This window comes from Patella vulgata, chromosome 2 (assembly GCF_932274485.2).
Source record: "Patella vulgata chromosome 2, xgPatVulg1.2, whole genome shotgun sequence".
In the NCBI taxonomy this organism is placed as follows: domain Eukaryota; kingdom Metazoa; phylum Mollusca; class Gastropoda; family Patellidae; genus Patella; species Patella vulgata.
This window is the reverse complement of record NC_065880.2, coordinates 16,496,638-16,508,944: the sequence shown is the minus strand read 5'-3', so window position 1 is coordinate 16,508,944 and position 12,307 is coordinate 16,496,638. Positions and strand designations below refer to the sequence as shown.

General features: G+C 37.1%; 1 protein-coding gene and 1 long non-coding RNA gene across 4 annotated transcripts in view; one reads left to right on the top strand and one right to left on the bottom strand.

Moving 5' to 3' along the window:
* Window positions 1-2,649: 2,649 nt before the first annotated feature.
* Window positions 2,650-5,486, top strand: LOC126810851 (uncharacterized). Of its 2 annotated transcripts, none has more exons than XR_007675304.2 (2): window positions 2,650-2,728; window positions 3,847-5,486. It is a non-coding gene; the product is annotated as an uncharacterized LOC126810851 (long non-coding RNA). The 2 variants fall into 2 exon arrangements; XR_008786027.1 differs by lacking the exon at window positions 2,650-2,728 and adding an exon at window positions 3,240-3,608.
* The window catches only part of LOC126810834 (protein kinase C-binding protein NELL1), a 68,732-nt gene continuing 61,851 nt past the window's right edge, over window positions 5,427-12,307 (bottom strand). For both annotated transcript variants that reach the window (XM_050536135.2, XM_050536136.2), the window contains 6 exons: window positions 11,398-11,538; window positions 11,081-11,197; window positions 9,393-9,475; window positions 8,417-8,587; window positions 7,623-7,859; window positions 5,427-7,333 (listed from right to left, as the gene is read on the bottom strand). In XM_050536135.2, coding sequence (XP_050392092.1) covers window positions 7,268-7,333; window positions 7,623-7,859; window positions 8,417-8,587; window positions 9,393-9,475; window positions 11,081-11,197; window positions 11,398-11,538 — 815 coding nt within the window. In that variant the 3' untranslated portion in view covers window positions 5,427-7,267. The remainder of the gene's footprint in view (window positions 7,334-7,622; window positions 7,860-8,416; window positions 8,588-9,392; window positions 9,476-11,080; window positions 11,198-11,397; window positions 11,539-12,307) is intronic.

The following is a 12,307-nucleotide window of genomic DNA, read 5'->3' as shown; positions in this document are numbered from 1 at the left end:
TAAAACCGACCGATTGATCAGTGCCTTAAGAGCATCACTGAGTGATCATAATCACGTGTATTATTTTATAATTGAAAGGTTGTCAAATTTTTTGAGGGGCGCCATTTCTCGGGGCGCCTTATTTTTCTGGGGGTGCAATGTACCCCCTGCACCCCCGCTAGATACGGCCCTGATTAAATAACAAATAGCTTTAATAAACTACAGTGTAGACAATTGTTAGACCTATATTTAAAGTTCGGCGGGTTTGAATCCTATGCAAACTACTATATTATGGAAGTCGAATCTCTGAAAGAAATATAAGTCTTAAAACGTTTGAATTCCGTTCAGTATTTACATGATGAATTAAACATTTAGCCCGACATCCTCTGTAGACGATATATAAAAAAAACTCTTTCTATAACTTTGTGTGGGGTAAAATCTTTGTATGGGTCCCTTTTAAATGAATTCAAACCCAGGAATTATCTACGATCGATATGTGTTTCTTCATGAAATATTAATAATCAAATTGAGAACATTTTATTGGGATTGGGTTCGGAAAGTTTGATATTTTCTTAATGACAGTCAGTGGATTTTAAAATGTAGGAGCTATATATGTTGACAAAGGTCAATATGTCATTATTCATCCAAAGAATAAAATAAACTACAAAATATTAAAATCAGTCACAGGGATTATCAGCCCTCATCCATAACCCACCAACGGTAACATGGTTCGTACTGGCTATACGGCGTGGTTTCAAGATAATTCCGTAGATAACACTGGCTCCTGTAACACGTTCGAAATTTGATACCCGACAAAATTCGAATCATGAGAATCTTCCCTGTGCCTCAATTAACAATGCAAACATGTTTTAAACAATCCCAAAGACAACTACCGCATCTACAAGGTATTTTAAAACATAAACGGGGAGATAACTCCATGGTTTGCAATCAGATTGACAGATTCATGAATAAACAATTTCTGTAAATTTGAGAAAAAATTTGTGGATGGACCGACCGAAGGAACGAAAAAGAGTTTAACGTCCTACTTTTCTGTACCAACCGGTATAATAGAGACAGCCATGCGCCATCCGAACACTCAATTAGAATCAAAGTAATCATATTCCATAAACTTATGCACGTAATTATGGAAGAACAACTACTGATTACAGATAGGTAATTGTTCTACCATAAGTATGTGTTATAGTGTATGCTCTATCCAGTTACTAAATGCCTCATCCTAATCGTATTCTGAAGTCGTAACGAATCAAATCAGAGACTTTGCTTAGCCTAAGCAGATTATGTTCATCATCGAACTTAGTCAAGGCATTCGACGCATGAAACCTGCATTCTACCTACGCTGGAAGTAAAATTATTGTTTGAAGGTTGGGTGACGCAGGAAAGTCGTCGAGATATTGTTGACAGACCGAACGATAGAAGTATTGAAATGGGATTTAATGTCCTGCTTTTCTGCACCAAACGGGTATACGCCATGGGGAGAATTCCAGCCATAGTTGCTTGGACTTGGTTTCATCCTTAATGACGACTTCGTGTATATTCTTAACATAATAGTTCAAAAATAGATAATGAAAAATGAATATATTGACTGTTTGAAGACGTAGCGTAGATAGTTCATTATCGTAAAAACAGTACTAAGCCTCGATTATCCATTTTTATCGAAATTTTTTGAAATCTTGCAGGTTAAGTCCAATTAAATCTCAGCCACCCGATGATCCTGAAATTTGAATTTAGGCTTGTTATGTGAATTAATGTCTAAACAATAATTTATATAACATTTGAAGCCAGAAAAACGACCTGCAATAGGCAGATTTGCCTCTTACATAATGCATCTTACACATTTCAAGGGGGCAATTTAAAAGGTATATATATAGTTCGTTGAGCAAAACATTCATAGCGAAATTATAGTTCACATGGAATCCCTGATATTCGCTGTAACATATATTATCTATGGAAGCCTATAACTACCATTCATAATTTCTACTTTTCCCTTTGAAAACACGAAAGTCGAAAAGCAGAAGTTACGACAAAATATGAGGGACAGCGCGCTGTACAAAAAATATGGACTCGAAAATAGGAAATTAAGAAATAATACACTGCGATAATAGCGCCACTCGTTTTTTCCTAATTTCTTATTATCGACTTGCGTTTTGGCTTGTGTACAATCTTCCCGACTTTCGACTTCGTCATATTTTTGTTTTTATTGATGTCGGTAAGAAGGCGACAACACGCATACCAAGCCATAATGCAACTCGAAAAGTAGAAATTAGGAAATAAACACAGCAAGCCAAAATGATAGGTCGCTAATAGCGCGTTGTGTTTGTTTCCTAATTTCTACTTTTGGAGTTGCATTATGGCTTGGTATGCGTGTTGTCGAAAGTCGACATGCAAGTCGAAAATAAGAAATTAGGAAAAAAACGAGGGGCGCTATTATCGCAGTGTATTATTTCTTAATTTCCTATTTTCGAGTTCATTTTGACTGTCGCCTCACATTTTGTCGTAACTTCTACTTTTCGACTTTCGAGTTTTGAAGACGCGAAAAGAAGAAAGCCCTGTCCGGAAAGGTGTTATCTGCCCGCGCCGCGATTACGTCCCTTTCATTGTTCGACATAATAATACTTCTTCCGGAGGGCATTTTCTCGAACGATAACAAAGCACAACAATGTCAACAATGATGACAAACAAAGAGAATGAGTCAGCAGTGCGGAAAGAGTTGGATTTTGAAAAGTTGAATGTTAGTGAGTTAAAATCATATCTTCGTGATCATGGACAGTATGTGTCAGGAGTTAAATCGGAGCTGATTAAACGCGCAAAAGGAACAAATATTCTTGGAAAACGGCCGTTTAGTGAATTGGATTTTATAGAAATGAAATGAAATGGGGTTTAACGTCCTACTGTTCTGCTCCTAACCTGGGCTAATGAAGACGGGCATACGCCATACAGTGTGCTATGAGGGAAATTTTGCCCGGGCAGCGGCACTATCGCCTACTCTTATATCGAATTCCAACTGCCAAGGGATCTTTTACGTGCATTCCAATGTATACACGGGACCTCGGTTTTTCGTCTCATCCGAAGGACTAGACAGCTGTCCTTGTCAGGCCCTCCGTCCTGCATCACTGACAAGGGGGAACCACACCGGAAAATCTGGATGAACTTTCTCGGCCAATGCAGGGATCGAACACCCGACCTCCAGGCTAGCGAGCCAGCGCCTTACCCACTTAGCCACGTGATCCCCCTGGATTTTATAGAGGATGAGAATTTAGAAAAACGAAGGAACCTAGAAAGATTAATTGTTTCGCCATTAGGAGAAATATTACCGCACCCGTCGTCCCTTAAACACGGTTGGAATGACGATTGTGAAAAAATACCGGATTTTTCAAACGCAGAACTTTACAATTATCTAGTGTTAAGTCAAGGTCAAATTGACAAAAAAGAGCAGAACAATGCCAAACGACAACTGAAAGCAAAGGTGTTCTATGAGGATAGACATGTACATTCAGTACAATATCATGAAATCGAGTCATCAATCACTCACTGTTTCATACGTACCAAAGTCATCCCATCCATGCCTACCCTTGATAAAAAGAAGAAGCCAGATTATGTAGTTTGGATTAGTATGTCTAAAATTACTGCAAAGTGAACTTGGGAGAAAAAGTGCACCCAGCTTTGGTTTGGCGCTCTACCAATTGAGTTAACCGGATGGCCTGGTCAATCACCACACTGGATCACTGTTCAAATTATTCAATAAATTTCACTATATCTTACATTTTATTGGAAATCTGCATGTGTGCTTGGAATATGATAAATAATGTGTGAGCATTAAACATTCTAAATTTGTTTCATCTTTTTCAGTGAAGTTGAATCCTGTAACCATAGCGGCAGTACTCCACGGGCTAATTGACATTACCGAAAAAAAAAGGTCTTCACGCGTCTACATCAAACAAGTGTAAATGGAATGAGCCTCGCAAACGGAAACTTAGCCCCAAAAAATCTCAGGACATAACATTTGAAAAGTGCAAATGGACTCCAGAGGTTCCAAATTCCAAAGGAGAAAAGACACCATTTAAAGAAGAAACTGTTTTAACTGTGACACCAGTGAATGTTAATAACTTTGCTAGGAAATTAAGGCAATGTGCACCACATGCTGCATGGTTATTAACAAGACCGGACACAGTTGTTATAAAAGATGCTAAACAGGTGTTGCCAGAAATACAGTGAATGTATCCAGGAACCAGTAGTAGCCGCCTACTGTGCTGTTATACAGTCCCTGGCCTAGCAATGCTAGTGTTGAACTTGCTATTAGCACTCCTCATTGATTTGTTCAAATCTAAACTTTGTAACATAAAATATATTTTTCATTCCGTTAACATGCCGTGGTATCAACAGCTTTAAGCTAAAATAAATCTTCAAAATCTAGGGGATCCGAGACTGCGTTTTACAATTTATGTTCCCGTCTTCATTGGCCCAGTCGGAGTAGAACAGTAGGACGTCAAACCCCATTTCATTTCACTAATTATGTTAAATAATAGGCATTAGTAAATTTTCTCATCAGGAATGGAAAAGATTAAAAACACTAATGCCATAGGCAGACCAAAATCTCATTCAATTTCCAGAATCATTTGTCATTCAAATCTCACAAATGAATTGGCCGACTGGTTGATACATCATTTGTTCAGAACACAAGAAAAGGCCATATCGTCATTTGCTAGATTCCGTGTGACGTCCATCTCTGTACAGATGACCATTTCTATAGCACATTACTTATCAATTACAGGCCTTTGTGCATAGAAGAGTTAGCTACATGTAATACATGTCTGGAATAGGTTTTGTTATTCAGGACATAAGTGTTCACAAAATGTTCTTTTTTGAATCGTGGATGCTATTCATTCATAATTTAGTAATTCTAAAATAACTTTCATCTGTAACTCTGTAATTTCCGGCATTGTGGCATCTCCTGTACGAGGAAAATGAGATTTGTAATTAGAAGCTTTAATACCTAACGCGTCCTGGGCTTTATTTAACTGATAAGAGTTATTGGCAGTTAGATAAGACACAAGATAAGCTTCTGAATAACTGCTTTTAGGATCTGTCTCCACTATCATTGCATGGGAGAGACGGCATCCAGTATTGTCCTACAGATGCGCAAACAGCGAGAGAGAAGGAGGAGACAACGTGGGCCATCGATGCAACGTTGGTTGGTTAATTCAAACGTCCGTGGAGACACCAGTTGTATGTGCGCGAGCATTTTCAGGCTGAAACGTGTGCAGATCTTGATGGCAATCGGTCCAACGTAAGGCGTAAGGTTGTTTTTCATATAGGAATCAACTGCCTGTCCAATTTCTAGTTGAAGATCAAAACGATTTCAATGTTTGCCCCGCTTTATGGAGAGTGTGCACAAAGGATATGTTGATATGGATATTAAAAAAACAATCTCTGCGTGTACAATTTTATTCAAAGCCTATCATGGACTAGAAGTAAAACTTTAAAACATAGATATTGAATTACTTTGTCATTTTCATTTCTACTTAAGAATTAATTGATATAATTTGGATTTTACACAAATTTATATTGGTTTTTTTCACAATTACATCACGATATAAGCATACAAGTTTTGATGATGGAAAGAGCCCATTAATAGCGCATATCGACTAATGTTTGCCGCAACAAATTGCCAAATATCAAACAGCCTAAAAGAGTGGATCAATCGCTGTGTGTGCGACAGAGTGCATTTGACCAATCAGCGCAAGCACCAAAATATATAGATATTTGGATAATTGAATACTTATATATAAAACAAGCACTCAATCTACTGTCCAGAAATAACAGGTTATTAATGTTTTCAGTTTTTGTAATAATCTGTGACAAAATATCGCATAAGAATACAATTTGTAATGAAAATGTACACTGTTTCACTATTTGGCACCCACCAAAAAAATTAAAAGAAAATTAAATCATTTAACATGGCACATTAAAATAAATTTAAAAATACTATTCTACTCTAATTTAACCAATTCGTCTATATATAGTATATTAACAAAACAACATTAATATTATAATAATTGCATATCAGTACAATAAACAATAAAAATATACAATAAACTTCAAAATAATATATGTGCACAAGTAATACATGTAATAATCTATATATAATACTGAAATCTGTGAAAAAGATTGTTTCATGAATTAAATACATATGACTAAAAAGCCTTGCACAAAATATCTAATTACTTCCGGAAACAATATCAAAAGACCTATAAAAATGGCCATTGTCTTGGTAAGAATGAGGCTATTGCAGTAGAAATATTTGGGCTATTTTGATTTTTGATATTTAAATACCCCATGAGTATTTAGAAAAATACAGGCAAAAGTTTTTTAGGGTTCGGTTCCCGCAAGCCTATCACGCATGATTAAAAAAACAAATAGGTATCATTGTTTGGAGAAATGTGCAATAGGTATCAAAGAGCGGCAGCCCCGAGGCTTCAATGACCCAAAAGTCTTTTAACAACCTCCTACCGCCACCCTGTCCGTAAAACGACAAGCGGTTTGTATCATATGCTTCATACGGTAACAAAAAAGTTTTAGATATCCGAAGGGAAGGTTCAGATAAAAAAAAAAGAAATCACTGGAAACTAGTGAGAAACACAATTCCCAATAATAATGGCGACTAGATCAATTTCATATTACATTAAAAATAATTCTACCTTATACGTTATCAAAAGCAAACTAATGATCCAGATACTTTAGTCAAAGACAAAGAGCAGTCGTATGACGAAGCCATTATAATTAGGTTAGAACGAATTTATGCAAAACACTTGTCTGTTTGACAATATATATAAAGAAGAAGAAAAACGTCTACCATATCAAATTTACATACATGGTATATAATTATACGAAAAATATAATAAATGCCACAATAAAATAATGCATTAAATCACAACCTCGAAGGGTAGAAATATTATCCCCTTAATATCAATGTGTACACGTTCTATATAATAATATTTATCAGATAAACAATACATAAATTACGTGCATATTATATCTTAGTACTATATTCATATTACAATTCAAATCTTCAAATTCACAACTCCCATATTTCAATTCAAATCTTCAAATTCACAACTCCACTATTGTCGTTTCACAGGAATAATAGCAAATGCCATTCTTTGTACTAGCCATTCCATCGTCCTTATGTACAAAATATAATATAGTAAATTTAGCTTACAAATTCTCACCAGAAACAGGGTTTGTCTCTTCTCTTGCCCTTGGTGGTGATTTATGGTTTCTGAAGTTGAACTCCCACTGAACATGTTTCGTTAAAAGAACAGCAAATGTGGCCAGCCTGTGTAAAAGAAAATAAAGGTCAGTGAGCAACAAGAAGACTGCGCCATCAACATACCGTGGCCTTGGATATGTTTTGGAAGGTACAGGGTTAGACAATCTCTGTATTATTGGCAATCAACAACCAAATACTGTTGTGTATTGTGTTACTTATCACCACCGTTTTCTTTAGATTACACCATCAAAGTACGAAATGCTCAGTTCCGGATGTACGGATGATAAAAAATTGCTATCTTAAAAGGTTTCTGACTTAGATCATATCTAAACTATATAATATGAGTAATACTTACAATACAATCACAGGTAGTACATGGATCACTATCTAATAGCCAACTATTACCATGTCTATACGTTCTACCTACATAGATACATGTATCGGACGAATGATCTAATCCACCAACATCTAGATTCAGATTGGTACATGGACTATCATCAATACATCTAGGACAACAATCACCTGGTTCTTGTATAATATTCTCACAAATTATATTAGGACATTCTAGCGGCCAACAGTCTACTTCACCATGCTGAAAGAATTTTGTTAAGTATGATAACGGCATAAAAGTACAACCCGTCCTCCCACCCGATTTATGTGAAATTACATTAACATTTGACAGATCAGTTAACTTTCTAATTAATCAGATTGTCTGGTTTGGTAAACGGGGCTGCCTATTATGGTCAGGTATGAAAAAGCGTTTAAGGGAGTGATTTCGGGTGGTTTAGGGGTTAAAAACATTTAGAATACAATTGTCTGATACGCATGTTACTCTTTATTGATCAAATACAGGCGTTGTCTGTTATCAGGCCATTGTTCACTTAATGAACCCCACACTTCCACCATAGATATCGTAGATTTCTGCACAGAAGTATTACTATGTTTTCCCTAGTATAAACACCAAACATTTGCCATTTTACCAGAAGACGACTGCCAAAATATTACCCCAAGAAAAGAAAACACAAAATGATTTACACTTCCCGTTTACATGTCTAAATTGAATCTATTAGTGTATTAAGGTGAGACAATCAGCAATAAGAATGTATAATATTGACATAATTACAATAATTTACAAGATACAGTACTCACTAAACATTCACATGTCTGACACTGAAAGGACCATTGTTCTCCATTCTGCATGTAAAGAGGATATTCTTGATGCGAACACTGCGCTGTTAGATCACAGTGAGGACAACAATCTAAATCAACATCTGGGTCCATACAATCACAGCTCCTCTTATGACATGTTGTAACACCAGACTATAATAAACAACGTTACAGAGGCTACATTCATTACCTCAATAACTTTAAATCTATGAGATTTGGTGGGGGGGGGGTCTAACTCTTGTGCTGTACGTCATAAGATTCGTAACATCAGACTACAATAACAACGTTGAAGAGGCTATATTCATTACTTTAATAACTTTAAATCTAGCTTGTTATTCATTTAAGTGACGTTGTTTTGATCCCACACTTGTACGTGACAAGGAGTAGGGTGGCTTGTCTAACCTCGTGTGTATTATCCGTATCCTCCGGTTTACCCCCACGGTTAAAGGCCCCTGCGCACAAGCGCATTACTGAAATAAAATTCACCATATGTTAGTCCCAAAATGACCTAGATTGTGTTGAGTGGACCATAAACGGTGTTTGTCGCTAATATAATAACGGCACATATCCAGATACGGTCGATTATCTGCCATGCTTGCAAGAGTTACTTCCCCTCAGTAAACGCACGCTCTTCTTTCTCGTCTTCAAAGTTTCAAAGATGCAAATTAAAACTAGTGTTGGCACGAATCCCAGGACCCCAGACATGGGACAGTCTGAACGTTGACATTTATTGTAGACAGTAAATGTATCTCTCGAATTCCAGAGAAAGGTTTAGATTTTAGTTGTGCCATGGTTGGGGTCCTGGAACGGTCTCTAAATATAAAAAAGACAAAAGTGGATCTGTTTCAAGTATAGTTTCTATTCATGATCCGTGTGTTAATAGTACACTGGAATTTAATGGGGACATATCATTCCTTTGATAAATTGTATATTTATTGCAATATATGAAGATATTTACCATACAAGAACACTGTAAACATTTGTCATTTGTAGAAAACCATTTCTCAGAATTCCCGTATTCCTTTTCTTCAAAGATACAATCTAATGAATAAATTTAAAAACAAATCAGATATTGACTTGAAGAAAAAACAAACACGCTGTTAAATTCATCTTTCTGTAAGTACAATCGCTGTTGTATAATCATGTGCGGCCTTGATGAACTACTCATATATATTTCCAGAATTGGCACGCGGTTGAGCCCCAGTTGGCACTTACGACGCAACACAACTAGTGGTAAAGCGTGGTTTTCAGCAACTATTGGCAACTAATGATAGTTTTTTTACCCGCATGAGGGAGGGAAAGTTTCGGGCTAGTTGGAGACACAAATTTGAGAGAAAATACGCAAATTAGCGACAATTTGCACTGAATTGGTACTTACGATATAAGTGTGTATGTTGCACGAATATTGCAAGAATGTCGCCCGTATTATCAACGAAATTCGGATCCACATTTACCTTAAATTCGTATACATGTCGCGCTAAACTTGAAAAACACTCGAGCGAAAAATAGCGAGTTTTTGGCACTTGTAACAGTCGCGTGACAGTTAAGTGGCAATTTATAGTCAAAAAGTGTCTTATTTATGTCGGAATTTATTCTCAATTCATTCGTAAATTTGTCACGCTTCCAGAGGACACAGGGCAGTTCGCGCAATTCACCCGTAACTATTTTGAGATAATTTGTCACGTTCAAAATTCCAGCGGCATGATAGCGGTTTCCTGCGTCCGAAGGGGCCCAGCGACCTTCAGGGTGCACTCTTCCAGAAAATTACATTATTGGCGGTTTAGAAATAAACTGAAACCGCTTAATTGGTCGCCGAAATCTGCCAAAAGTAAGGTCGACATCTTGCTTGCACTTAAAGCATCTGACATAGATATATCACGAGAAGGCTTTCCTGGACTCATCGCGGTTAGCAGGATACACTGGAGAATGCTGATACATGCATGCGCCCAGCACAGTAACCGCTAAGGACTAAAAGGCACCACATTCGGCGTGCTACACGGTCGGTTCAAAACAAGAGACCCACGCAACAATTGCCTGTAGTCATCACCAGATCATGGCCTTTGCGCTTATTTTTAACACGAGAGTTGTCTTTTTTGCCCGTTGTCACTAGTTGCGTCGCTTTATACACAGTCATGCTGTCTGAGGTCAGTGATGGCAAATTGAAATCTTTAATATTTTCATCACTGCATGGAATTTCGCTCCTGTAACATTGTCAGTGACAGAAATGAAATGAAATGGGGTTTAACGTCCTACTGTTCTGCTTCGACTGGGCTAATGAACACGAGCATACGTCACACAGTGTGCTATGGGAGGTTTTTGCCCGGGAAGCGGCACTATGGCCTACTCTTATATCGAATTCCAACTGCCAAGGGATCTTTTACATGCACGCCAATATATACACAGAACCTCGGTTTTTTGTCCCATCCGAATGACTAGACAGCTGTCCTTGTCAGGCTCTCCTCAAGGGGAAACCACGCCGGAAAATCAAGATGAACTTTCTCGGCCAGTGAAGGGATCGGTCACTGACAGAAATGAGAGAATGACAAATAAATAATGCTTGGTGCACTGATCTGCTAGCTTTCGTTGTTCAAATGTTTGCATTGTTATAATATACAAAGAATAACAATATAATGATAATAATCTTACGTGGTATACACGCTGTACCAGGTTTACAAGCACATTCATAACCTCCTTCCATATTTATACATTCCATACTAGTATGACATGTATGTCCAGATCCTTCACCTATACATTCATTGATATCTACAAATAATACCAATTATCAATCAATACAAAAATATGTATTATCTGTTTTGAAGACAAAGGCACGGATTAGTGGGACATAAGTTGTTCAGATTGCAATATATAAAACTTCCAAGCAAATTATTTTAGGGCGGTTTAATTTAGATTTAGTTTAATTCTAGTTCATAATATTACTACGTAGTACTAATACATGTAGGTACCAAGACAGAGACTACCATAATGGTTGTCAGGCCAATTACAATGATACCCTTCCAGACAATCACATCTATACCATCCTGGTATATTAACACAAACAGAATGGCCATGGCAAGCCGATATACCCAAACCACATTCATCGATATCTGAAAATAAACAATAACTTGTCATAAATCATGATTTATTTCAATAAGAGCTTTGCCGCTGCAGTAGCAAGTAATAATGTCAACCTTATTGGCATGCGCCCTATAATGGTACATGTGGTCTGTTTGCAATATTTGCAAGTCTTGTTAATTTCGACTGCGAAATGTTAGTAAAATCAGTAAACATTTGCCACTTGGGGTCATCAAAAATGGCGTTGAATGTTTTATTATTTTTTTTTAAATTTAATGTGAAGCATTTGGACTGTGACAGGGGTAACCCGGTTGATGTTTATATTTGGTGTGAAGCAGTGGGTTCGGAAAAAATGGAAAAGCTTGTGAACACGACATACGCTCGTACATCAGATTTCTTGAACTTTGAAGGCTTAACCGGTACTTAAAAATTAAGTGAGCATTCGAATTTTACGTTCGGATAAGCTGCTGTCTATGGTTATTTTTTTTGTAGAGTTGTGGCTGCTGTGTGGGCGTATTTCCACACTTTGAGAGGCTATTTTTTATTGGTATACCATTTCTTCTGGCAGATAAATTGCAAAAAGTTCAGAAAGTGGCAGCCATACTCGCTGCCGGAAGTAAATATAGAGATCACCACTGGTACCTATTGTTTTAGAATTCAATACCCGGTCGCTCTTTTCACGTGTAAATGACACGTATTTATCGTGTCATTTCGATATCTATATCAGAAGGACTAGTATGAATTTTTTGTAAGCCTAAAGCATGTGTCAGCCTCGAAAAGTAGAAACCAGTCACAGTTATG